The sequence below is a fragment of the Balearica regulorum genome, chromosome 16, assembly GCF_011004875.1.
Source record: "Balearica regulorum gibbericeps isolate bBalReg1 chromosome 16, bBalReg1.pri, whole genome shotgun sequence".
NCBI lineage: Eukaryota > Metazoa > Chordata > Aves > Gruiformes > Gruidae > Balearica > Balearica regulorum.
Window position 1 is genome coordinate 9,109,896 of NC_046199.1, and position 26,520 is coordinate 9,136,415.

The window sequence follows — 26,520 nt, forward strand, 5'->3', positions numbered from 1 at the left end:
AAGATAATTTGGAAAGTTTGCTTGACACTTGAGCGCGCTTTCATCTTCGGAAAAATCTTGGTGACCCTCCAAGGCAGCACCGCCTGCTTCCCGGCACGGCCGGCACCCTGGGGCACATGGCTGTGGCACCACCCCAGGGGCTGCTTTTGGGATGCCCGGGGTGCCAGAGGAGACAGTGTGGTCCCGCTGGGGCTGCAGGGCAGCCAGGGATGCTGGCACAACGATGCTGGCACCAGGGATGCTGGCACCAGGGATGCTCCTGGCCAAGGCAGCAAAGCGAAAATGAAACGGCTGGAGCTGTCTGGCAGCAGGGGGAAGGAGACAGCAAGGGGCAGAGGGATGCAGGAAGCCCTCGGATGAAGGCAGGGTTTTCTCCCCAGGTGCAATGAGCTTCCCGCAGCCATGAGAGCTGGAGCAGCCGCCAGGACGGATATCTTCTCCTGAGCAGGGGCCCTCGTGCATCCCAGGCGATGAATGTGGGTTTGATCAGGGGAGGGTTTGAGCGGATGGTAGTGGATAAGGAAGAAAAATATTTGGCATTCCTCTCCCATCATAACAAGCCCAGATGCTTGGACGATGGCAGCCCACTTCCCACAGGAATGGAAAGTCACAGCCACTCCCTGCGCCAGCTCGGCAGAGGCCCTTTCCCCTGCGCTTACGAAATGCCGGCTCCACCTAACGCCACACCGCGGCTCTTGCTGGGCATCCTGTAGCACGGCTAGCTCTGTCACCCAGGTCCCCTGTGGTGACACCGCCCATGACCCCCACTCTGGGGGATGCAGAGCTTGGAGCTGAGCAGATGCGCAGGGAAACCTGCTGGGAAAGGCCAAACTGCAGATTTACTGCCCAGGATGGAGCCTGGTGCAGCCAGGCGCTCCTCCCGGTGCCGGCATATTGGGAACACCTGGGTCAGCACAGCCCAGTGAGGGAGGAGAGCTCTGGCGAGGCTGGTGCTGTGGGGAGCTGTAATGGGAAGCAGCTCCTGCCTGGCCAGAGCTGGTGGGAGCAGCTGGGCTCTGCATGGTGGGAGGCAGCTCCAGCCTGCTCAGCAGCTCCTCTCGTCGGCACACAGCCGGTGAGGCTCCTCAGTGCCGGCACGCCGTTGGCTGTCCCAGGCAGGGAGGATGGCGTGAAGGTGGTTGACTTCAGTGCTGGTGTCAGCCAGTGGCCGCGGCATGCTCATGGCATGCTTGCTCTCCTCCTCCTCCTCCTGCCACTCTGCAGCTGGTTCTGGGTCTCTGTCACCCGCTGGTCCCACTGTTCTCGGGGGAACGGGGCACTACTGGGTACAGAGCACGTGTGGGAGCAGAGTTTGCCTTAAATCAAATCCTTCATCCTGGAGAGAGCACTGGAGCTCCCGCTCCCCTCCCACTAGTGCGGCTCCTCCGGCTCGGCTCTGGCCCCTGCCACCGGTACGGCTGCGCAGCCTCTGAGTGCTCCAGCTGCCAAAACAGAAGCAAATCCCAAAGACAGAATTGGTGTCGAGCGGCGCTGAAGGCCGAGGGACAGCGGGAGGAAGAGAGGGAGCCGGGAGGAGGAAAGGGAAGGCGAGCAGTGAGGTGGGAGGGAAGGTTTGGTGGCGAAACCAAATTCCTCATCTGTGCCAGTGGAGCAGATTTCCAGTGTTTATTTTATCTCTTTAGTTGAGCCCCTTTGAGGCAGAATATATTAAATGGCTTGACTTTATATAATGGAAATAATTGAAACAATACTCCTGCTTCCCAGCCGCAATTTGTCGTGATTTCAGCCAAGAATGGCCAGCCTCCTCTAGGTGGTGGGGACAGCCGCCGCCGTCGGCGCTTGTTCACTGGTTATTGTTGACACATGTCAGCGTCGCCTTCCAATTTCCGTACAGCTGTCAGAGTGGGAAAAACACCACGGTGGCTCACGCGGGACAGGCTCAGCACCGGCTGGCACCAACAGGCTATGGGAAGGGCATTGCCCTGGCGTTGGGGCTTGTCTGCTGTAACGGGGTTGGTGGTTATGGCTGAGCCAGGATTGCTTAGGGAGATGCGGTGTTTGGGCAGCGCTCACAGGTAGCTGGGAGATGGGGATGGTGGAAGCCCTAGGAGGAAGGAGGATGCACTCGCTCGCTGTGTGAACCATCTCACTTAGACCTGAGTATTCAATGGAAAATGTGAAAGAAGGAGATGGATGTGAAGGTTGGGGGTTGTTGAAGGTTTTATTCAACTCCTCCCCAGCATCAGGTTGCTGTCGGGGCAGGGTCTCTGCAGAAACACCCCCCCTCCAGCCCCAGTGTCCCCCAGGTGAGGGCTCACAATGAGTGCCATCCTTTTAGACGACATCAGTCTCCATCCTGCACATGCCACTGATACTCTGCCATCTCTATTTGTCTGTTGAGGAGCAGCTGAGCTGGCCAGACAAAATAAGAGCAAACACAATGGCGAGAAGTCCCCCACATTGAACCTGGCCATAAACCAACTTCCTGCTCTGCTGCACCACAGGGGTCAGAGGAGAGCTGACGGGAGGTGAAACTAAAAGCAAAAGGCAGGGGGAGGTCTTCGAGGAACTGAAACACAGAGTAAAAATTGCCAGGACTCAGGGAAGGTTTCTCCGAGAAAAGGCAGGGAAACGTGCTACATGGTGCAGAGTTGGGATCCTGGGGCTTAGGGTGCCCCAGGCAGCATCCTCCCCGGCCAGCCGTCTCCCACAGTGGGACCGGGCTTTTGGACAGCCTGGAAACCTGAAATCGCAGCATTTCTGCAGATTATTTTGCTGCCAGGGAGCTGCGATTCCCCAAGAGAGACGGGTGCTGCTGCCGTGCCCACTGCGCCCCTCGGCCCGGGCACCGCCTGCACTGGTCTCCCGGCAAAGCTGAAGCATCGGCGACCAGGGAGCATCCTGCTCTCTGCCAGGCACAGCTATCAGCTGCCTCTGGCTTTCCTAGCAGTGAAAATCATGTGTTTGTTACTGGAAAGGAGCAAGCCAGTGGTATTTTAGTAGCTGGCCCTCTTCTATTCTCCTAAGAATCATTTATGCCACATTCCAGTTGAATTTCTTTTAATATTTGTGCTATTTAAGGAAACTATTGAGAAAGACAGATGGAAGCATCAGTCAGATGGATGTTCCTGGCTCCACGTGAGACAGCACTCAGAAGTCCCATCCTTTTTCAAATAATTTTAATGTGACTACATGGTTCCCTCTTGCACATAATTCCCCAGGAGGGTAAATCCTCTGACTCCAGTGGATGACTCTCACCAGCTGGAATTCAGCAGAAGACAAAGGCTTTGTGCAGGCTCCTGGTCCTGGATGGGGAAATTCCCCCTGGCAGCTGCAGAGCCTGGGGAGGGCTGCGGAGGCAGCCACCATGCTCGTGGCTCCGGCGTCTGCAGCCGTCACTTGCCCTCGCCGTGCCGGCCCCACACGTGCCCACAGCAGCCACAGCTCCCGGTGCACGTGCTGCTGGTGAGGGGATGCGGTGCAGAGGCTGGTGGTGACCTTGGGTAGCCAGGGCAAGTGGGGTGCCCATCTGGGTGCCCACAGGGAAGGCAAACACCGAGTGTGCAGCTGTACCTGTATCCCAGCACATGCCAGGGCTGAGAACCCGGTGTTGGTGCTAGCGTCACCCGGCTGCCTGGCTGGGACTCGGTTGCCAAAGGCTGTGACGGCACGTCTCTGTGCTGGAGCTTAGTTTTAAGCCAGTTTGCTTAAAATCCAACCTCCTTGTGTTAGCTTTGGTCATCGCCACAGGTCCTGCGGCAATTGGACCTTTAACAGCAAACCTGACCCTTGCGGACCTGCTGGATGTGATTTGTACCGTGACCGAAGCTGACGGCTCCTCTGCTCCCGCCCGCCCTGGCCAAAACTGCGCAGATGTGCTCATGCTCTGGACAGCAAGCCAGAAGGAAACAGCATATCCTAAGGGCTGTCTATGAGTTAGTCCTTTGATGGACCCTGCTGCGTTGGCACAGGGATGTCAAACACCTGGGAGAATGTCCCCAGGCACAGAAAGCCGTGGGGCGGTCGGACAGGCTGTAGGTCTGAGAGCTGCCCCTGCCCTCGGCCACACTCGGGGTCCGGGAAAGGCTTCATTTCACACAGCCAAGCGAAGAAGCGGACGCACACCTGCTCCACCATCGCTGTAAAGGTAGCCCCAGTCCTTGGCCTCATCACCATTAGCAGAGTCACCCTGCGTGTCCCCAGCACATCCTGCCCCATCCATGGGAACTGGGGCTTTGGGTCCCCACGGGGACATGTGTCCCTCCTTGCCCTACCAGCCTCAGGCCCCATCCTCACCCCGCTGACATCCCAGCTCCTGGCCCTGCTCCCCGTGTCCACTGGGCACTGCCTCCCATCCCCTCCCTCTGGCACAGCCTGGGGACATGGCACAGCCGGGGCCAGCCCGGACCGTGGTCACTGGCCCCACAGCAGCTGCCAGTGCCCCAGGGACATGGGGATGGAAACCCATCACCGCTGAGGGGTCAGTGGCCATTTGTCACAGTGACTTATGAAGGCTTTTCTCAGAACTAAAAACAGGAGGGACACAAATTTTAATATTTCTGAAGTGAAAATAGAGTGATAATTGGATTTAGCCGACATTCAGGAAAATTATTACCACCTGGCAGCCCTGTTTGTGACTGACGTCAAAGAGCACCATAAACCAATGTGAATTTTGGAGAACACCATGAAAAAAAAAAAAAAAGAAGGAAAGAGCAGAAATTGTGAAGGGCAGACTTTTGTGTTTACAAAACCCCAAGGGTCAGGAGCCGTCCCAGAACACTGGATGGAGCTGGACCCTGGGGTCTGTTTGCCATTAGGAGAGGAGTTTCACTAACACACAGGAGTGCCAGGGGATGTGGTCCACACAGATCTCTTCCTCCATTGCAGGCAAAGCCATGAAGAAAAATGTTCCCCTCTCCTTTTTCTTTTTTTTTTCCAGCCTTTTATATCCTGTTTATGCCACTAACAAATTAAATTTTCAGGAGCTGGAATAAAGACAAAGTCTGAGATGTTTAGAACTGTTGGGTTGTGGGCAGCTCCCCTCTTGAAACACACAGAGGAGGTTCAGCTTTGCCATCATCCCGAAAAGCACCGAACCGCAGGAGCGGGAGGAAAAGGAGGTCAGGGCGGGTGAGTGGAGCTGAAGCACGGCCAGGGAGGGTACGAGTGGGGCCAAGGCTGCCCTGACCCTCACACCGGCCCCCGAGCATCAACACTGCTGGGGCTGGAGGAGGGATGAGGGGATGAGGGGCACGGTCCCCGGTGCCCACAGTTGGGCACAGAGCTGCTGCGGCAGGCTCGGGCTCATGGAAAGAATTCTTCACTTGGGAATTTGAGCAAAAAAGATTAAATGAAGGAAAAATGTATGCCGCGCTGTGAAAGCAGAAAAGTACATTTCCAAATATCCCCAGCCTCCGCCCTGCCCTGCACGCACTCCGGGTGCTCTCAGCGTGCCATCTCTTCTCCCCACAGCATTTCGGGCATTTACAGCTCCCCACCTGAGGGGACAGCTCTGTCCCAGCTCAGAGGAGACTGCAGCAGGGATGGAGGTTGTGACCCGATGCCCTCATCTTGACCGTTTCATCCATCCTTGCACTTCCCTGGCTGTTTGTCCAACAGCGGAGAGCCGGCCACCCATTGTGGTGGTGAAGCTCCAGCACCTTCCTGCAGGCAGACGGTCCCTCCTGCCATGACACCCCCCCCACAGCCCATGGATGCTCTGGGATACAGAGGGTGAACGTGGTCCCCAGGGACCTGATGCTGCTCAGAGCAGGCACAGCCTCTCGGGGATGGGGACTAAACTCGTGTCACCTCTTTGCAGAAGGAGGGATGCTTCTATTCTGGGCCATGTCCAGGACCCTCCTTTGGTTCTGCTTTTTCAGATGTCCCCAAGAATGGGGGCCCCATGAGGGCAGTGGCTCTGCTCCCCACAGGTGGGGGTCTCTGGGGTCCCAGCATGGCAGTGCGCACCCATCGGGGGCCAGGAGCCGGGCCGTGCTGTGGGAGCTCGGCTGGTTCCAATCATCAGCGTTGGGGGAAAATAACATAATATTGCGATGAGAGTGATGTGTGGCACAGCCTCCCCTGGGTGCAAAATGCCCCCTCCTGTGGGGAAAGGGGATAATTAGAGATTACTGATGTTTTCAGATCTTTAACAATGCTGGTTTGCTAATTTGAACCCCCCCAGGAAGACCACACAGCAAACCTTGAGCTCCCAACAGACACCCACTGCACCTCCTGCCTCTCCCTGAGCTTCTCCCAGCTGGACTGGCCGGAGCGGGGCCAACAGCCACTCCATGGGCCGAATCTGCTCCGGCTCCACCGCTCCCAGTTTCGGTGGTGACATGGGGGCATCCATCTGTCCCCACGAGGGGACAAGCCCCAGCTCGTGCAGTGATGGCAGGGCTGGGTGCAGCCAGGTTTGCAGTGGGTTTGGGGTGTGCGCAGTCTGTGGTCATCCCAACAGCATCACACGGAGTTCCAGACTCAACCAAACAACTGGAGACCACTGAGACCACAAACAAATAGGATTTGATTTGATTTTTTTGTTTTTACATATTTTTTCCTGGAAAAAAAAAGAAGAGGAGAAATCATATTTCCCATTCATGCGAAAGGAATTTCCCAGTGCATGATGGCAAGAAAGATGCTGTGGGTCCCTTGGCCCGGAGAAGCCACCACCCTGCATCTCTGGTGACAAAGAGGAGCCCGGTGGGTGGACACCTGCAGAGGTGTGTGGGACAGGGAGACCGAGCCATGGCAAAGGCTCCAGCTCCCTAAAGCAGGATGCTGGAAGGGGCAGGAGAGCACAGCCGGTCTGGGGCTCAAGCCCCGGCGCTGCCAGGGTCTAAATGCCTCGGCAAAGAGGCAACAGCTTTCAGCCAAGGCTTCGGGAAGTAATTTCAGAAAGTTCTTGGTGTGGCCTCTCTTTTCCTAGAACAGATCAAGAGCTGGGCTCTGCTCAGGAATCCTCTCCCTTCATTTTGCCAAGTTCCCCAGTGGGGCAGATGAGCTGAGCTGAGACCTCAGCACCCTGAGGCTGGGGAGAGGGTCTTCATGGGCAAAGGGATGTGGTGGTCAGAGGGATCATCAGGTCAGGACTTGCATTCCTTCATCCCCACATCCCTGCCTCCCTGCCTCCCTGCCTCCCTGCATCCCCATGGCCTTGGAAGGCTGTGCTGTCACCAGCTTGTTCAAACACCCTCGGTCATTCTTCCCAGTAGGATGCTGCTGCTCCAATAGCATCCTGCTGCACCAGGCAACTTTGCCGTGTGCAGCCCTGGCATCTTCTTGCTCTCCATCGAAGTTAACCATTCACCGAATTCTTCCTTTTCCTTGTTATTAATGGAGAAATCCTGTCACAATTATTTTCCAGACCAGCCGCCCGTTTGCTCCCATAGCACTGGGAGGAGCCCAGCTGCTCCCTCCCCTCTGCCGTGCTGTGCCAGAGAGGCACAAACCAGCCCCTCCTGCCAGCCCCGGCGCGGGGGGCAGAACGGCTGCGTTGACACCGAGGCCTCTCGCCCGGGGACAGGTGCCCCAGCACTGCGGGGACCAGTGCATAAGAGAGAGAGAGTCTTTGTCCCCAGTCCCTCGAGCCCAGGGATGATGCTGCACCATTTTTGGGTTTCCCACTGTCTCCCGTTCCCATCCCCAGTGTCGCCGAGTCCCCGGAGCCCCTCAGGAACACCACGGGATCCTGCAATTACACCGAGACCTTCGCTACCCGCTGCTCCTGGCTGGCAGTGGCATTCCCGCTGTGGCCCTCACCTAGACCTTCACCAGATGCTGGCATGGCCCCGGCACCCTCCCCGCCAGCACTGCGGCCATGGGCACCCTTCTCCTGCCCCCAGCCCAGCCGCACACCCCACGGGCAGGCTGCGGAGGGGAAGCCACAGCAGAGAGAGTTGGGAGGTGGCAGCCGGGAGTCCTGTGCCAGGCGGTGCCATGGACCTGGGTGCAAAAGGCCCCCGGGGAGCGGCGGCAGGAGGCCAGTGCCATCCCGGTCCCTGTCCCCATCCCCGGAGCAAGGCCCTCCTGCACATTCGGGGGGCAAGGGCAGCTGCCGGGTGGAGCAGAGCAGCAGCGTCAGTGCACGACCAGTTCCCAGTTTGCACCAGCCTGAAACAATGACGATGACAGTGGTAGAAATAAAGAGATGAAAAATGTGTCTGCGATTTTAATGAGCTGGAAACACCCTGCACAGGGGATGGAGAGGAAGGAGGGCGGCTCCCGGCCGGCCATCGCCGTGACGCTGCGTGCCCCAGCAGCGAAAGGGGTCCCTAATGCTTCCAAGATGTGGAACCCTTCACGGGGGGCAGCTTGGCTTTCTGCAGCAGTCACAGCTCAGGGGAGTAATTGGGAAGATTATCATGATGGAAATTGTTCGCAGGGGAGGGCAGTTTCAGATAGCCCAGCCACGGGCTTTCATGTCTGCACCAAACAATTGCTCTAGGTCGGAAAAGCAGGTGGGGGGCTGGCAGAGCCCCACAGCCTCATGCAAGGGATCCCTGCCCTAATCCGGCACTGGGAGCAACGGAAAGGGAAAGGCTGGGTTGTGCGACTGGTGGGAACAGCCTCGGCAGATGGCCTCATGGGGCAGCAGGTCCTACTCTGGTACCGGCTTTGGGGCAGCCAGCCACGTCTCTCCCAGCCCCGGTTCCCCGGTGTGCGGCAGGGCCAGGATGGAGGGGAACAGGAGGGGTCATCTGTGCCCGACCGGCCCCGGTGCCTGCGATAACAGAGGTGGCAGCGGCTGGTGCCAGCACCAGCCTGCGGCCGGTCACCTTCTCGGGCTCTTCTCCTTTCCTCCCTGGGATTTTGTCCTACTTTTTTATTTAACATTTTTCATAGTATTTTAAACACTGTAAAAATTTAATACAAAGGAAATTAAAAAACCCAGAGGAACTATTCTCAAAATAATTTCACAATCTGCACATATCCCTCAGCAAATTTAATTTGTAGGAAATAAAGAACAAAATATGACAATAAAGGGCTTCTAAACAAATCCTAATGCTTTACATGTGTAAGTGTGAATGCTGCGCCTGTGTGCAGGCACCCGGCAGAGGTGGGTGGCACGGAGGCAGGGGGCCACAGCTCCGCCACCCCCAGCCTGGCTGGTCAGCACTGTCGGGGGGCCCCAGCTCCCCTGGGGGTGGCTTGCAGGAGTCAGGGGGGTTTTGCTGCCCCAAGCATCACACCAAACCACAGCTCCCAGCTGAGCGCGTCCTCCTCACGTCCCAGCAGCTCCAGCTCCAGCAGCGATGCTAAGAGTGCATCCCATTTTAGCAGCCTGGATCCTGCCCAGTTTGGGGTAGTTTCCTACCAATTAATGGGGAAACCTTCAAAGGATGTGGATCAGCTCTGCCAGGGTGTCAGCCCCACCGGAGGATGCTCTGCGCATGTAGGGGGAGCTGGGGACCTCCTGCCTCGCAGCGATGCCCAGGGCAGGGCTTCCCGGGGGCCACTCGGCACCCTGGGGTCTTGGTGGCATAGGGACATGGGTGCTCACTGCAGTCCCCATCCTTGCTGCTCCCCCACACGCACCCGACACCATCCAGTCCCACAAAGGCATCTCCTTCCCCATATGTTCTTTGTCCAGCTTGTGGCCCTGCTTCTCCCCCTTCGTTTTCTTCCCTTCTTTTAATAAACTTGGCACCTGGAGGAGAATTTTCGCTTTAAACACCCAGCCTCACATTTTAGTAACTTTTATGCTGTGTCTTAATTAGCAAACTGGAAAAAATGTCAATTGTTACCTACCATGGGCACATGTGTACCGCAAGCTGCAACAGCAGGAGGTGCTCCCCCAGCTCTGTGTGCACAGTCCTCAAGCCCTAGGGAGGGTGAATGCCTGGAGGTGCAGGCTGCGACACCACCCCACCCTCAACCCAGATGATAAAACCCACCCTGCGATGGGATTTTGCTGCCTCCATCCCCTCCTGACCGTGGTCGAGGTCTCTGGGCTGCCAGTGCCACTGGCAGGTCGCTGCTCTCTGGGTGCCCCAATGGCTCTTTCCTGGCTGCATCCATGATGCTGTGGCCTCATAGCAAGCACCGGAGCGGGACTGGAGCAGGGTGCATACCTGTTTTGGGGTGTAGCAGGGGGCTGTGCATGGCAGGGCCGATCAACACAGGTGCTGTGTTTCAGGCTGACTCCCTGCACATGGAAACGTGGTCCTCACCCCTCTGTCCCGTGCTGTGGGTTGCAGGTCCCCAACCATTTGCTAGTAGGAGAATAAGGGATACTTGGGGTTTTGCACCTAAATTCCTGTGGCCCTGCTGCACCCACACACTGGCACTGCTCTGGGGGGATCTGGGAGCTCTCCCTTGCCTGGATCCCCTGTCCCGCATGGGTAACCTTGCTGACTCATCATGGCCCAGCCCTGCCCACCATGACCGGACCCCCTGTTCCTCCCCATGTCATCCCCAGCCCCACCAGGCTGCACGTTGAGCCGGTTTCATTGGGGGATATTTACCACCAGCTCCTCAGAAGAAAAGCAAGCGCTTTCCCAACAGCACTGCACTGGGAAGCTGATACTCCCCGAGAACATTGCCTCATACCATCCGTGCGTGCCTAGAATGGGCAGAAACGCCGGGGAGCTGCAAACGACATCCAGAAATGAATGTACTGTCTGCAGCAGCGCCGGGGCAGCAGCCTGGGGGAAGCGACCGCCATGTGTCATGGAAGGAACTGCAAAGGAAAGGGTCTTGTGAGGATAGCGGGAGCTGCACCGCAGGAGCAGGCTGTGCCGTCCCTGTGGCTCCATGGTCTTCACACAGCCTCTGAAGTGCTCTGGGATGAGCTCGGGATGGGACCAGCTCTTCGTCCACATGCAGTGCCTCCTCTCCCTCCTTGCTCCCATGGAGGGAAGGTGCTCCCAGCCCCCGGATGCTGCAGTAAGGTCCTGACCCTGGGGCAGTCTCCGCTCACCCCCACCTTTGATGCTCTCCACAGCCGACGTGGCCTCGGGCGTCTCCTGCTGTACCCTGAGCACGGAGCAGTTTTGCATCCCAGCTTTGCCGCCTGGCCCGGGGCAGTGAGCAGAGGCAGAGCCCGCGCAGGCAGCGCAGACAGGCAGCTCGTGGGCAGGGCGCTGCCCGTCTGGGCGCTGGGGCGGCCCGGCAGCCAGTTGGTCCCCGCTTTGATGTGGAGTCCCTCCGGCTCCGCACAATGCAACCCGGCTCAGCCTGCAGACTGGGGCGGGAGTGAAGCAAGGGTGATTGATTGTCTTGTTTTGTTCCTCCAAGGCTGTCCCAGGCCGTTCAGATTCATGTCCGACGTCCCATGAGAGCAGGGGGGGACAGCAGCGTCCACCCAGGCTGCAGGGATGGGGCCGGTGGGGTGCAGGGTCTGGCTGGGAGCAGCAGGTCAAGGGACTGGGGTTGCTGCTGCCCTCTGGGCTGCTGGCTCAGGTGGTTTGAGCACTCAGTGCCTCAGTTTCCCCATCGCCACTGCCTCTTAGGAAGGTGTTGGTGTCTGTGGATGAAACATGTCCCATGAAACCATCCCCGTTACTCTCAGGCGTGTTGGGCATCCCCTGAATTAAGGCAGACAAAGGGAGCGCAGGAGCCCCGCTGAGGGTAAAGCTCATTAGGACTCGAGCCGTGTTGACCTCCGAAAAATTGAGTTTAGCTCCATCCAGTTGATGAGTCACGATTGTGTTTGTGAATCGCTCTCCCTGCAAGCAAGGTTTCCACCGCAGAGCTAACAGGCTTTTCTGGGAAGCACTGGGGCTCTGGGCTTCCTAATTATTTTCAAACCCTATTGGCAGTCTCCCTCCAACAGGGATTATGCTTGCTCGAAACACAGCACTCAAACATGTTCGGAGTCCTGAAAGTGCTAATTGACTTTACGTTTGGCCTCACTGCTGAGAGTCTGCTCTCTCGCAGCCCCTGTCCCTCCTCCTGCTAATGCGGCATGCCCGCCCGCATGTGGTTTGAATTTCTTCCCTGGAGAAAAACCCTCTTTCTCCTGCCTCGGTGTCATCTTTCCCTGGAATTGAATTTGGGGGAAATGAAGAAGAGGCCAAATTTTCATGGAGTGACTACCTCCCCTCTCAAGGCAATGACGGGAGCCCTGTGAAAGTGAGGGGTGAAGCCCATTCCAGGAGCCACCGATGCCCTGTCGCACCCGATGTCCCTTGGCACGGCAATTTCAGTCACCTTCAGGTGCCAGTAAGCCCCAGGCAGTTGAGCAGAGTGTGGAGGAGGCTGCCCCAGTGCCACTGGCTCTCCCTGCTCTGCAGTGGGGATCCCTTCCTTCCCTCCAGCTGTGTGCTGGGAAGTGCTGCCTGCACAGAGCAGTGCTGCCTGCACAGAGCAGCGCAGGCAGCCCAGTAGGAAACACGGTACTGCCATCGCCCGGCACCTGGGCCTGCCAGCCCTGCGTGAGGTGAGGTGTATGGGCTTTCCCATCCACAGGAAAGGAGCAAGAGTGAGCTCACTCAGAAGGAAGGACAATGTTCTCAGACGACAGCAGCGTGTGACACCTGAACATCAGCCAGGGATTATCCACGGCCCCTCTCTGCCTTCTCCCGCTGGGTCCTGAGCCGTACCTGGTGCATACGGCATCGGGGGGGAGCCAGTCGCCTCAGCCGTGCCGGTTGCTGTTCCCAGCATGGAGGGCTCGCGGGCTGCCAGCGGGGCGGGCGATTGGGAAATCTGTTTCCTCTTCTGCTCGTTACGACACCGCAGTAGGAGCATCCACCAGGAGCAGTGAGGCAGCGGGAAAGTATGAAGGTCAGGGGATGCTGTGGTTTGTGTGACGGAGGTGACCCCGGCTGATGCATCCCTCTACCTGGTCTGAGCACCACTGCCCTGCCGGGGCGGCTCCAGCCACTGCCTCCCCTGGGACAGCACCCCCGGCTCCGCTCCTGCAGGGAGCAGCTCTCCACAAGATGCGCAGCCCCACGGATCCTGTTCCCAGGTAAAAGAGGGAGGGAAAGGGCCACGTGCAGCTTCCCCTGCATTTCCACGGGTAGGAGGGTTGGTGCTGGGGGGTGCAAGAGCCAGGCACGAATCCTCACAAACGTGTAAGGTGTCCAGGACACTGGCCGCTCTGGGGGCTTTGCCCAGCTCTTGCAGCATCGCTCCTGCTCCTGGCTTTGCTCTGGCTGCTCTGACGACGGCATCGACATGCTCGTCTGCCAACGTGACGCACTTGCCTTGCAGCACTAATGAGCCGGCTCTGCAATTCTCAGCACCTCGTTAATGACTTGGCTGCTGCATCCCAGCCGGGGCTGTGCTGTCCGCTACCTCCCACGTAGCTTGCAGGCCCCTAACTCACATTAGGGGAGCCGCTTTCATGTGGCCAGTGGTTTTCATCATCAATGACCCACAGAGCGAGTGACATGCTGGAGCAGAGGAAGAAGCCAATGGGGAGCAGGGTGGCGCGGGCTGGCGTGGCAAGGCACCGTGAGCACTGGAAAGGCAGCTTTGATGTAGTGGCAGCCAGCCCCGGGGCCATGGACTCAGGTATGGTGGGGGCCCAGCTCCCAGGAGGGTCCCTGGGGCCGTGGCAAAGGGACGCTTAGAGTCATCCTGCTTTACCCCATGCTGTGCCCACGGAGGGGCTACTTGGGCCAGGGGGGTCTCAGCACCAAAAGTCACCCCTCCTGTGTGGTCTGGGGAAGCCAGCACAATGTGAGGAAGAGAAAATAAATTAAGGATGGACACAGAGGTGAGACCACAGGAGGACAAGCTGATGGCTGGACAGGAGTGCGTGGTGCTGGGTGAGAGGGTGGAGAGCAGACCGTTGGTGAACAGGGATAGCAGCAAGTTGGATGAGAAAACGAAAGCTTGGTAAGCACTCAGCACAGCTTGTGTGCGATTCCTGCTGCCTCTTGCCCCACCAAGGCACCACTGGCTCCCACAGTCACCAATCCCAAACATCCACGTGCTCCTGCACCTGCAGTGGGACTGCAGGCAGGCAGAGGAAGCTTGTTAGCAGCGCTGGGATACAGGAGTGAGGATCAGGTTTCTGGAGGAAGACCCACAATTTCAAATTCTGCCTCAGGAGGGGGCATTCAAATGAAGCTACTGGTACTCCCCTCGCCCAACCAGGGACGGGCTGTGCCAGGAAAGTGAAATGTGGATGCCGTCAAAGCCTGCAACCGCGGCTGCTGCCCGCCAGAAGCGAGCTGTGGGGCGGAAATGCTGCCTGCTGCTGTGAATCACAAGCCCAGCGCTGGAAAAGCTCCGGCTGAGGCATTTCCTGCTGTTCTCATCGCATCCCCATCCGATGCCTCCCTCGTGAAACTCCCGTGCTGCAATCCCATCCCCGTGGAAAATCAGTGGTAACTTTCCCACCGAGTCCGGCACGGCTCACTCGGCTTTCAAGCCGTGGCTGTTTTCCATGGAGCCAGGACTGGCGGCGGCAGCTCCCCGGCCAGCACGGCAATGATTCGTGTGAACGGGCAGCGCCGAGCCGCGGGGGCTGCTGGGCAGGCAGGCCTGCCGGTCTGCGGTTGATTGTTCAGCCTCAGTGACTTCTTGAGGGGGAAATGGAAAGAGCGAACAGTGCGAGTTAATTAATTGACGCATAATGAAGTCAAGACGAGAGTCCCCAAGGAGCTGGTGCTTGGATTGGGAAAGCAGCAGAGGATGGCGTTCCCCAGCACGGGGCTGCTCGATCCTGAGCCGCAGCCACGCTGAGGACACTGGCTCTGGCTCAGGGGCAGGAAAATTGCCCGAGTAGCTTTCAGTGGCAGCTTTAGCAGAATTTAGGTGTTACAAATACTGTGGCCCTGACAAAGGACCTGTGGAAGGAACGAAATAAACCTGCTGATGGCCGCTCAGAGTTTCGGTCCCTTTGGTCCCGGGGAAAAGGCTCCCTACGGCAGCACACACAGACCCGTCCGCAGGCTCAGTCCTTCCTTACAACCGCCGAGGAAGAGCCAGGGGCAGGGCAGGGCACGGCAGGGCAGGAGGGTCGGGCAGACCCCTACCCGCAGGCTGCCGGATGGCGCTCGGTGTTGCGGCCCCGCTCGGGGGGGTGTCGGCGGGCGGGAACCCCTCGGCGAGCTCCGTCCCGCCCGCTGTGCGAAGAAGCATTAAATTCCTAAGAGGGGAACCCCCTGCTCGCCCGCAGCTCTCAGCAGCAGTCGGAGCCCTCGGCCGAGCCACGTCCGGCCCTCGGGGGAGGCGGGGCCGGGCCTTGCGCAGGGGACGGGGGCCCTCTAGTGAGGGGCAGCCCCGGCCTCGGCCTGTCCGGTGCAGCACTCCGCTCCCCGCGGCGGCGCCGGTCCGGCGTTTGGGGCCTCGCCCAGGCGCTCCCCCCCCGCGGGCCCTACCCGGCCGCGCCTGCTCGGTGCGGCGCGGCCATGGCGGGGCTGGAGACGCTGTACGCCTGGGCACGGGCCGCCGTCTCCCGCCCGCAGGACGCGCTGATCTGCGGCGTCCATTGGGAGCTGGTCCGGTCCGGTTACCGCTGCCTCGGCGCCGGCGACCAGGTACGGGCCAGGCCCAGCCGGGCTCCTCCGTCGCGTAGGCCGCGGCCGAGCCCCGGTCTTTCCTAGCGCCGCTCGCCGCCGCCGCTCGGCCGTGCCTGGCGCCCGCTGCCGGGAGGAGGGGAGCCGTGCGGCGCCGGGGGGTGTTGGAGGTACCCGGGTCGGAGCGGGTCTGAGGGGCTTCAGTGCTGCTGGTGGGGCCGGAGTGGGGTGCTGCGGTGCTGGGGGGAGCTGGGGGGTCCCGTTGCTGGAGGAGTCCGTGTGATACCATGAAAGGGGCCACCACGGGGCCGAGGGGATCTTGGTGCTGGGCCGAGGAACCCCCTACCAAAAGGTGGATGTCCAGTGCAGTGTTGGGGGGAAATGTGGTGCTAGGGGGCCCTGGTGTGATACTAGGGAGGGGCACAGTGTGATGCTGGACCCAGTGCTAAGGGTGGGGGGGTTTAGTGGTGTGGTGCTGGAGGGTGTTGGGAGGGTGCCTGGTGCAGTGCTGGGAGGCAGTGGTGGGAGTGCAGGGCACTGTCTTGGCAGAGAAATGCCCCAGTACCAGGGCAGAGGACAGTGTGGGGCAGTGCTCCCCAGCAGCACCGCTGGGACAAACAGGGTGACAGCCTTCCCTGCTGCCTCGGACAGCTCTGTGCCATGCTGGGGAGCCGAGAGGTGCCAGGCAGGGAAGAGCGTCATCCACCAGTCTGGGTCTTTGTTGCCTTCTCCTGCTCAGCAAAGGGTGGTTGTGACCCTCCTGTTCCAGTGCAGGGACCCTGTGGGAGGCTGGCTGGCAGGCAGGCAGGACCAGCCCGTAGGAAATAAAGCCCTGGTCCTGTAGGAAAAACCTGGAAGTCACTGAGATATCCCCTCCTGGAGACCTAGATCCCCTCCTGGATCTCTCTGTGTAGCCAAGACAAGTTCCCCCTGGGCTCGTGGGCAGGTTCTCAGCAGTACATCTGTCCTGTTGCAGCCAGGTCCCAATGAAAGGAAGTCAGAGCTGCTGCCCGCCGGCTGGGAAGCCAACAAGGAGGTGTATACGCTGCGCTACAAGTCCACGGACGATGCCCATGAGCTGCTGCTGAAGGCCATCATGGTGGAAGACAGTATGATCCTCAACGTCATGGTGAGTACCCAGGCTGGTCCCTGTGGGTTTGGGGTCTTTCAGGTACAGCAGCCGCTGCTGCCCAAAATGTGCAAAGAACAGCAGGGTCCATTTCTTAAATTTTTGCTGTTACTTGTTCTACCTTGCAGCAATGTTTGTCCGTCAGGATGGGGCAGACCCAGGAGGTGCTAGGGGCTGTAGACCTGCCTGTGCAGCAGCAGCAGTGTCCCAGTGTGAAGCTGGTCAAACACCAGCCGTATTGGGGCAGCGATGCGATTTGCCTTGCGCACTCTGGCCCAGGAGTTGTCCCTTTTGTGTCCCACTCTCAGCTCAGGATTTTTCTGCAGATGTTTTTTCCTGTCCCCCACAAGCACCTGCCTGGGCTGTTTTTGCTTTCACCCTTTGCAGCCCTGATTGGGGGAGTGAGCAGGGAGAGCACCACTGTACACTGGAATTGATTGGCTCCTGGGGATTCAGGCATAGCACAGGGATGTGGCAGGAAGCAGGCAAGCCCATTCCTTGTATCCCAAGCCCCTGGCTGCAGTTGTACCTGTTCCTTCCCTTATTCCCAGCTCTGCCAGGCTGCCGACTCTGTGTTTCACCTGTCTTTTGCCAGGATCGCAGTTCTCAGAAGGTAGCAGATGTGACTTTGGCAGTGGCTGACTACATCAACCCGGAGCACCTGGATGATTTCCACAAGTAATCTCAGTTCCCTGTAATTTTCTGCAGGAGAAAATGTCCCACTGGCGTGGGAAGGGGGGCAGAGACTAGGTTAGGAGGAGTCTGGAGGACTCTGCTCCCCAGTACAAACCCTGGGGGCAGACCAGCCAGCCCTAAAATGCAGCCAGAGCTCCCTCCTCTGCTTCCCTTTGCACTGCTGGCAGCAGGCAAGAGGGATTTAGGGGATGGTGAGACCCTGGATCGGAGCCCAGGGGAGAGTCACCCCACCTGGGAATGGGCTGGGCCAGCCCAGCACTTTTATTTCCAGAGCACTGCCTGCCTGTCTGTGCTCGGTGGATACTGCCCAGTGGTGCCACAGCTTCAACCGTGGCCCAGACACCCTGTGGCCTTGCTAGAGGCCAGTGTGATGTGCTGTGGTTTCCTCCAGTGCAGAACTGGTTGCGTCATGGCCACACCACAGAGGAGTGTGGGCTGGGTGGCACCTCCGCCCTCTCAAATAGGGTCAGGGCTTTGGTGCCACTGCACATTGTTATCCTTTCCTGTCCCCTCCGTGCTGCCAGCTGGGGACCCATTTTGTGCCAAGGACTCTTTGGGCCTGTCCATCCCCTCACCACCCCTCTTGCAACCTGTCCAGCACCTTGCACTCAGGTGCTGTGGCCTCCCCAGCCCACTGCCTCACCTCTCCTCCCTGCAGGGTGTACAAGAACACCGAGGAGCTAAGGACAAGGATTGCTTCGGGCATCGTCGCTCCCCTTGGGGCCCCTGCAGAAAAGGCCAAAAAGGATCCCAAGCCTGAGAAGGATCCTGACTTGCCCCGGGATTACGACCCTCTCAGGGTCCCTCCCCGGCAGCCGGCAGGCGCAAGAGCACCGTCCGGGTGAGTAAAGAGCAGGTGGCTGCTGACGGTCCTCCGTTAGAAGGGACGTGGTGCTGGCACAGCTCTCCAGACTTCACCTCAGGTTCCCGTCTTGCACACGTGGGAGGGGGAGCAAGGGGGATCCAAACCCTCTCCAGCCAGTTTCAGCCTCGCTGGCCACACACTTGGGTTTGATTTAAATTGCCTGCTGATGGATGGCCTGTTCTGGAGCTGCGTGTTGGTTTGACCCTCCTTCAGCATTGCCTGGGTGTGTAGCTGGAGACCTGCAGACCCAGGAGGGACCAGGCAGCGTGCAGGGCTGGGGATAAGGTGAGGGGTGGAAGGAGGGAGACCCTGCTCTATGATGGCTGAGGGACCATCAGGGCTTCGGGGCTGGCAGAGCAGGCACAGCAGTGGGAAGGACGGTGCAGCCTCTGGGAGGGACACCAGAGCGCTGGGTGTCAGGTGGAGCCATGGGCTCCTGCAGACCTGTGGGGTCCCTGCTCACGGCGGAGGGGAGAGGGCGTGGGGTGGGTGCAGAGCTCTGCTTTCGCTTGGGGCAGAGCCAGGTCTGCCTCTAAGCCTCCTGCCTGCTGTGGCTGGTAGAGCAGTTCTCCCAGGACGGTGCACCCAGCTGGGATTTGGAGCCAGGCCCAGGAGGTGCGGGCTTGGTGGTGGGGGACAGAGACCTCTTCTCCTGTCTCTCCTGACCCCAGTTTCCCTTTGAAACCCTTTGCTGGCAAAGCTGGGGAGAGGGGGACACGTGGCACCCGCTTCACCATCCCTCCCTGGCCCCTTCGTGCCCAGCCACTCCTTATACGTGGCAGGCGGGCTCCCCCCCTTTCTTCCCCCACAAGCTGAAATCCCCTTTGGCTGGAAGTCAGAGACACTGTGGTGGCCCTGCTGTCCCTTGGGGACCAGCTGTGGCTTCTGCCTTGCGTGTCACCTCTTGCTTCTTTAACCCCACTGCTGTCTGCTGGTGCTCAGGGCTGCTCAGGGTGCAAGATGCTCCTTGGGAAGGCCTGGGCAGACAGGCTGGAGCTGGGCACAGCTCTGAAACTATGTCATTGGCAAATATTATTGGCAAGGAGATGTGACAGCTGGCTGCAGGCTTACCGCCCCGCTGTTCTCGCACTCCTGGAAGCAGGACTGTCATTGTGTCTCCAAATGGGACATGCTGGAGAGCCTGGCCTAGCCCGGCACTGCTCAAGGAGCCTCTGGCATGGAAACTCCCAGTTTCCACAGACAGTTTCAGCCCGGAGCAGTGGGAACAGCGGGGCCCCCTTCATCTCAGCAAGCTTCCTGCAAGCCTGCCACGTACACCGGTGTCCGTGCCCAGCTGCACCCTAGAGCAGGGAATGCTGCATCCTGGGCATGGGGTAGCTCCCAATGCCAGCCTGCTCACACAGGGTCACACAGGTCCCAGAGCCCTTTGGGTGCTGCAGCGCTTCCCGTGGGAGAGCACCCATGAGCCTGCTTGCTTGCTCTTGCTCACTCCATGCAGCTGGTCTCCCTTCACTGAATGTCTTGATGTGTTGTGTATTTCAGTCCCTTGAACCCCTTCGCTGTTGGTGGGGAAGACCTGGACCCTTTTGGGTGAGTATAGCTGGGAGAGGTTGTGTTTTGCGCGTCCGGGGTGCTCCCCTGCTCTGCCTTTGGGGTGTGTGGGGGTGGCTGGGGGCCTTCTCTGGAACAGCTGGAGTCTGCCTGGCTCAGGCGTCCAGTGAAGTGTCTCCAAGTGCGAACAGCGATGGGATGGTTGCTCAGTGCAAATTGTAAGGGACCAATTGACAGTTGCTAAAGCTCAATATGGTTCTAATATTGTAATAAGATCCTGTCTTTTGCATAGATGATAGGTTGCAATCTGCGTCTGTTTAATAATCAGCTTGTATTCATTTAACATGCAGTAATTCCTTCAGTAAATCAAAGCTGAATACATCGTTAAGTGAATGTAAGCCTCTAATTTAAAATGTTACCAGCTGCTGTGTCTAAAGCCCAGCAGTCTGGAGAAGGGGAGGCTTAGAGCCGAGTCCACAGATTCTCAAGTCCTGGTTGTGAGCCTCCCTGGTGTCTGAGGCACTCAAGAGAAAGCCTGGGTAAAAGCAGGGCTGTCTGGGGGACTAACCTTCACAGATACATCTCTCTGTCTTTGGTTTGGTCAGGCAAGTAGAACCTGTCATCTTTCATTCCAGTTAAAAGCACATAGTCAGACAAAAAACAGCTCTTGGAGTCATTGCAGAGCATCCTGCGGCCCAGGGGAGTCCTCTTTGGAACCTCTCTCCTGTGGGGATGGCATTTTTTCCCCTCTTGCAAGACTTGGTTCTCCATGGGCTTGGCTAGAAAAGGGCCAGCTAAAAATGTCATGCCCAGCTGGAAGGAGAGGCCTGGAGCCTGGGTGGCTGGAAGGAAACCCGGTAACACGAGGCGAAGGGGTTCAGTTGTGGGGAGAACCCTGTTTCTCTTGCTGATTCCAGCCCTTCATCAGAAGTTTTCTCTGTAAATGACAAAAGAAGATTGTAAATGGAAGCAGATTTGTGTGCTGACACCTGCCAGCGCTGGGGCTGGAGACCCAGACTCCCAGGCATATGCTCGTGAGGCCTGGCTGTCCCGGGGCGCTTTGGGCAGCTGGCCTGGCGTAATGGAACTCATTAGCGCGGATGTTAATGACTTTTATGATGGCAGCGGTGTCCAGAGGCTCCAGCCGAGTTTGCACAAAGCCGCCTATGAGGAATGGCACTCGCAGCGTGGGGCAGCTCCGAGGAGCCACCGTGGTCAGCAAATGACTTCCAGGCAGCTCTTTGGAAAGGCTGGCAGGAGCCACGGCTGGATCCGTGAGCTCTTGCGACACTGCACAGGGCAGGACGTGCTACTTGCCCAGGAGAGCAGGGACAGGAGTACGAGCCAGCAGCAAGGGCCAGCGGGTCCAACGCTTCCCCAGAGGATGGTCAGCAGCCCACCAGGATTTACCAGCCTTTGCTGATGCCCTAAATGGCTCCTTGCAGAAGGAAGAGGGAAGCTGCCTCTCCACTTCTCTGAGTGTCTGTTTTGGCATTGGCTCTGAGGAAGGCAGATGAGGGCTGTCGCTTCCCTGTGCGTGTCTGCAGCTAGCCCTTGAGGGTTTGGTGGCATGGTGGTGCCCCGGACCAGGGTGTTTCCTGGTGCCCTGACTTAACGTGTGCTCTGCAGCAGTAAGACTCCCACCTTAGCATGATCATGAGCCATGATTCATGTCCTGCCCCTGACCTTGTGTTGTGGTGTGGTGCAGGCAGGTCTGCAGGGCTGAGATAACCCTGGGCAGGAACAGGGTGTGATGCCTTCAGGTTCCCTCCCATGGCAGACAGGAGCCTCTGTGGGACAAGGATCAGATGTGCCCTAGCACTCTTACACAGGCACATGTACACAAATGAAGGACTCTCTGTCTTGCTGCCATGGGCTTGCCTCACTGGCTTGTCCTGGCCTGTGTTGCAGTGGGTTAGGGGTGCTTTCCTTCCCACGTGCCGTGTGTCAGCTTAACCCCATGTTCCCGTGCTCGGCATTCCTGCAGCAGAGGTCTGGCACAGGGACACACTTGGCTTCTCTCTCACCAGTGCCAATCTCATCTCCTTCTCTACGTTTCTTCTTCCTAGAGGTCGGAGTGGGGGAATGATTGTGGATCCTCTCCGGTCTGGCTTCCCACAGCCTGGCATTGACCCATCATCAGGCATTCCAGGCCGGCTTCCCCCGGGAGCAGTTCCACCAGGTGCCAGATTTGACCCATTTGGCCCATTAGGAGCTGGTAGATCTGGGTAGGTATTTGGCTGTGCCTAGCATCCCCAGCCTGCTCTCTGGGCTGCCCCTGGATCTCCTCTCTCATTCCTGTTCCTACAAGACTGAGCTCTCACTCCTGGTTTTACTCTGCTCTGAATTTCTTTCCAGGCCAGATCCTGACCACCTTCCCCCTCCAGGCTATGATGACATGTTCATGTGAGGAGTCACTGCATGGCTTCTCATGGCCGCAGCCAGAGCAGTCTCCTCAGAAGCAGGAGCACTTTCCCCTCTTCACTCCCCGTTCAGTGGACTTCGGTCTTTTCAGCAGCATTTTCCTTCTCCTCATTCGGGGCTATGTTCCTGTGTGTCAGAGCAGCTATAAAGGTTTCCCTGTGTGCAGGACAGAAGAGGAGGCAGTAGGTTCATTTCTTTCCGTGCTCCTTTGAGGGTGCCCGGCCGTTTGCACCTAGCTGACGTAGTCCTGCCCTGCACAAGGTGGCAATGTGGGGTGTGTCCTGGTGTTCCAAGAACAGCCTGGGTGCTGTGGGGTTTCCTCTGCTTCTCTGGGGTGGCACCACTTTTGCCGCTGGCATTACTCAAGTGGTCAGTGTGGAGGAAGGAGCTGGCTTCTTGCCGCTCCTGTGCTGGGGAACTGCAGTAGCCTGACTGAAGGTGAACAGCCAGAGCGGACTCCCCATCCAGAGATGGTTTCTCTCTTGCTCTTTACCCAAGCAAGGGGCTGATCAGCGAGAAGGGGTAGAAGGCTTGACCCCTGCCTCCATGGGCAGACCCCCAGCAGCGGCTGAGATCAGCTTCTACATGGCTGTGCGCACTGGCTTTAAAGAGCACCACGAGCAAAGCCTTTCACATGCGTGAGAAGAGATACATATTGAATTCCTGGCCCCACCTTGCCCTATCTCTCCCCTGCAGCAGTGCTGTTTTTCATTCCCGGGGTTCACATGAAGCCCTGCAGGCAGCGTGGCGAGGGCTGCCTGACCAGCACCACGCAGGGCTGGGGCAGGAGGGAGGGTGCTCGGTACCCACACGACCTGCCGTGTCCAGGCACAGTGGAACTGAGCCCAGCATGGAGCTGGGGCCTGTCTGGGGATGCACAGGGGGGGCTCGCTTGGCTGTGGGATTTGCTTTGCAGAAGAGGTTTATAGGAACATGCTTCCCTACCGTCAGTCCTGTTGCACAAGGCTGGCATGGCTTGGCGTGGCTGAACTCTGCCAAATGGCTCGGGGAGGACGGGTGAGATCTATGTGGCTCAGGCTCCTGAGCTCTACTGCAAACCCCCTTCCCTTACCCGCAGCTCCCCCCAGGTCAGTTAATTTTGGGGCTGAGGCTCGTCTGTCCTCTCAGGGGTTCATACTATTTTTTTCTTCTCATGGTTTGATTTCTTGGAAGGATGTTTGTGAAATTGAAATAAAAACCTGACAACAGTGTTGTGTTGGTGCTTGCTGGGGGTGCCTTCTCTGCCCTAGCTGCAGCCCCCTTCTCCCCGCCCTGAGAAGGGAAGCCCCAAAGCTCTGCCCAGGCTGTGCCTGCCTTCCCTGAGGTGGAGGATTCACGCTGGGAATCTGCTTTGTACCTTCCTCTGAGCAGCAGTGCTTTTCCGAGACGATGTGACTGTATTAAGAAAATTAAGTGGAGAACAGCCCAGCCTTTGCTCTGGCTGTGCTCCTTGCAGTAATTGGCTCTCCAGGGTATTGAATGCCGTCGGTACTCTGTGTGCAGCCGTGCTGGCATAAATAAAAAGGGGGAAGTGATCCCCCCTGTCTATCTCTTTTCCCCAAAGGCTTTTTCCTTTTAAAACCCCTTTGCCTACAAATACAGCTAATAAAGCTGAGTTACGGCGTGTGCAACCCTAGAGCTGCATGCAGGTGGGAGCGGGGAGGACCGGCCATAGCAATTCGGTACTGGGGGCAGCTGGAGCATCCCCTGCACGTCCCCAGGGCTCGCGGTGGACTTCTGTGTTTGCAAGAGGTGGTGTGAGCCCAGACCCAGCGGGGACGTACCATCCTCACTGCGTGTCCCTGGGGATTTTGGTGGACAGTCCCACCTACAGATCCACAGATGGGCAGTGGACGATGCCCCTGACTGGAGCAGACAGCAGCTGCGTTTGCAGTATGGGTGGGATGGGGAGAGAGACCCAGGGCTTGGTGAGGCCATGGCTCCTGCTTGTCCCCTCTGGCTCCTGGAGCAGCCTGAGCCCATGCACAGCTTTGCCCCAGGAGAAAGGAGCCCCCAACCTTGCTGCGTAGGGGTTGAGAGATGCAGGGTGCTGTGGGGAGAGGAAACAGCTTTGGCCTTATCAGAGGGGCCCCTCTCTGCAGGAGGCGGCTGCTTTCTGTGCCTGAATTAATCATGTTCTGCAACCTTTCAGGAGGGAGAGACGCAGCCGGCTTTGATGGGGCTAATTAAAGCGAGCCAGCGCTGGGAGAGGCTGTGGCGGGTCCTGATAAACAATCTTTTGTCTGCAGTGTTCAACCCCAGTGGGTTCACGATGCTGTGCAGCTGGGGGAGCAGGTGGGAAAGGAGAGGGGTTGCAAAGAGGGTAAGTGCCCGGCACTGAGCCGTGCCTGCTGCAGGCCCGTGCCTGAGCCTTGGGACTCCCAGGGCTGTGCTGTCTCCTCTCTGGAGAGGATGGGTAAAAGGAGGTGAGAATCCTCTCCAGGACAGAGGGGTCAGGAGACAATCCCTGCGGCCAGCTCAGCTGACACCAAAGGGCCACTGTGGAGCTGCCTGGAGCACAGCAGAGGTGGCTCCCTGGGTACCAGTGATCCCAAGCACATTCCTTGCTCCATCCGCAGGGCTGGTGGCTGGGCACAGACCCCATTCCTCGAGCACAGTTTGGGGGCAGCTGTCCCTGCTGTGGGCTTGTACCACGCCAAGCACCATGGCTGCAAGGGCAGGGTCTCCCACCAGCAAGGAGGGACGGTCCAGGCCCCCAGCCATGTGTCCCTGGAACGGCTGCTGCTAACCTAAGTGAGGGAAAGCATTAACATGCGAGGGAGCACAGCAAGCAACACACCTCGAGTTAATTTTATGGGGAGACTGTGAAGAGCGGCTGGGGCTGGCGTGTGCGGTCTTGGCACAGGCACAGCCCTCCCTCCTCCTGCAGCACCGGCGAGGCACTTCCACGTCACGTTTGAAGAAAGACACTGAATTATTGGTAATGGCTTGAGATCCCCAGAGAGTCCTTCAAGCCATCTGCCAGCCCGCCCAGCCCAGTGGCATCTGCCCTGCATGCTCCCAAAGGCGGAGCCCCCGGCGCTGCTAATTACCCCACAGACGATGCTCCGTCCCTGAGATCCTGTGCATGGTGTGAGGGAGGAACCGGTGTGTATTGTGCAGACAGGAAAACAAAGCAGCCCCCATTATATGGGACTGGGAAAGACGTGCTGGGCTGTTCCCTCTTCACTCACCCCTGGCACAAGTGCGGACACCCCAAAGCCCCGGAGCTGGGGGACTGGAGACCTCTGTGCTAAACGAGGGGACAAGGATGCGCTGCCTGCCACCTGCCTGCCCTTGCACCATACTCCATGGCCTGGTGCAGTGGCATTGCCGGGGGGGAACCAGCCTCGTGCCTCTCGCTGCAGCCGTGCTGCCCATCCCTGTGGTGTCGGGGTGACCTGTCTGGGATGCAGCCACACAAAGCACGGGGTAGCGGCTGTTGTCCCTGCTTCACATGAAGGCAGCGGGTCCTGGGCTGGTGTCTGCCACCTTCAGCAGGACCCTTTCCCTTGCTGCTGGGCATGGTGCTGCCCGCTCCTCCCCAGTGCTCATCCCTCACCTCCTGCCTCCTCCAGCAAAACCGGCTTCTCCCACAGGAACTGGAGAGGATCCAGAAATGGCATGTAGGGGTGAAACACTCTCCCATTGGGCTGGTTTCACTGCACGTCCAGGGGACGGGGGGAACTTCTTCTGGGATACCTCAAAGGTGCCTCCAACCCACCCACCAGCACCTAATTCCCATGGGTGGGCAAAGAACCCGGACCCCCCTGCGCTGAGGGGCCTGTGACCCTCATCCCACCTAGGCTGCACAGCATCAGACCACCTTTCCCAGCCAGATTTTTCTCACTATGCTGGAATATTTTTGATTGCTTCATAAATACACCCCTGTTATGTTAACCATTGCAGGTCAGTGCCTCAAGCTGACTGCGCTGCTCTTCCCCAGCGCCCACCGGGAGCGATGAAGGGTGGCCAGGCCAATGCAGGGAGGAAGCGCGGGGCAGCCGGCTGTGACATGGGGCAGAGTGGCTATGGGGCTGCCAGCAGCTCCATGACCCGCCACCGCAGCTGCCCTCCGCCTCAACCCCGGGGTGGTCTCTGTACAAAATCACTTCCCAGTCCTGGACCTCTTGATGGTGGAGCTTCTTTAATGGTGCTCCTTCCTCAATGCACTTTGTTCACCTTAAATATATATATCTCAATCAAGAGGCTTTCTGCCCAGTCCTGCAGGTCCTTGAGGGACAGCCCAGCAAGATGCTGACAAAGCAACTACGGCCCCTTCCAGTAGAGTCTACTCAAGCAGCCTCATGCTCTAATCTATGGGAGTATTTCTCACATCCACAAAAAGCAGGTGCTTGGCAGATGTAACCCCCAAACGGGCTCAGCCTTTCCACCTAGAAAGACCATTTCCATCTTATTTAAAGTGACAAAAAATGATGCGGATGATTTCTCCCTCTAATGGGTTTATTTTCTAATCCAGGCTTGCAGGGCCAGTGCTGAGAGTTGCA

The 26,520-nt window shown here is 58.4% G+C and overlaps 1 protein-coding gene across 2 annotated transcripts; it reads left to right on the top strand.

Annotated features, from left to right (window-relative positions):
- Positions 1-12,781: 12,781 nt before the first annotated feature.
- Positions 12,782-23,220, top strand: PSMF1 (proteasome inhibitor subunit 1). Of its 2 annotated transcripts, none has more exons than XM_075769109.1 (7): positions 12,782-12,883; positions 16,363-16,515; positions 17,111-17,193; positions 17,870-18,052; positions 19,580-19,627; positions 21,658-21,816; positions 21,947-23,220. In XM_075769109.1, the coding sequence occupies exons 2-7, from the start codon at positions 16,483-16,485 to the stop codon at positions 21,996-21,998; spliced, it is 558 nt and encodes a 185-aa protein (XP_075625224.1). In that variant the 5' UTR covers positions 12,782-12,883; positions 16,363-16,482; the 3' UTR covers positions 21,999-23,220. The 2 variants fall into 2 exon arrangements, with proteins under 2 accessions (XP_075625224.1, XP_075625223.1); XM_075769108.1 differs by lacking the exon at positions 12,782-12,883 and adding an exon at positions 15,100-15,407.
- Positions 23,221-26,520: the final 3,300 nt, after the last annotated feature.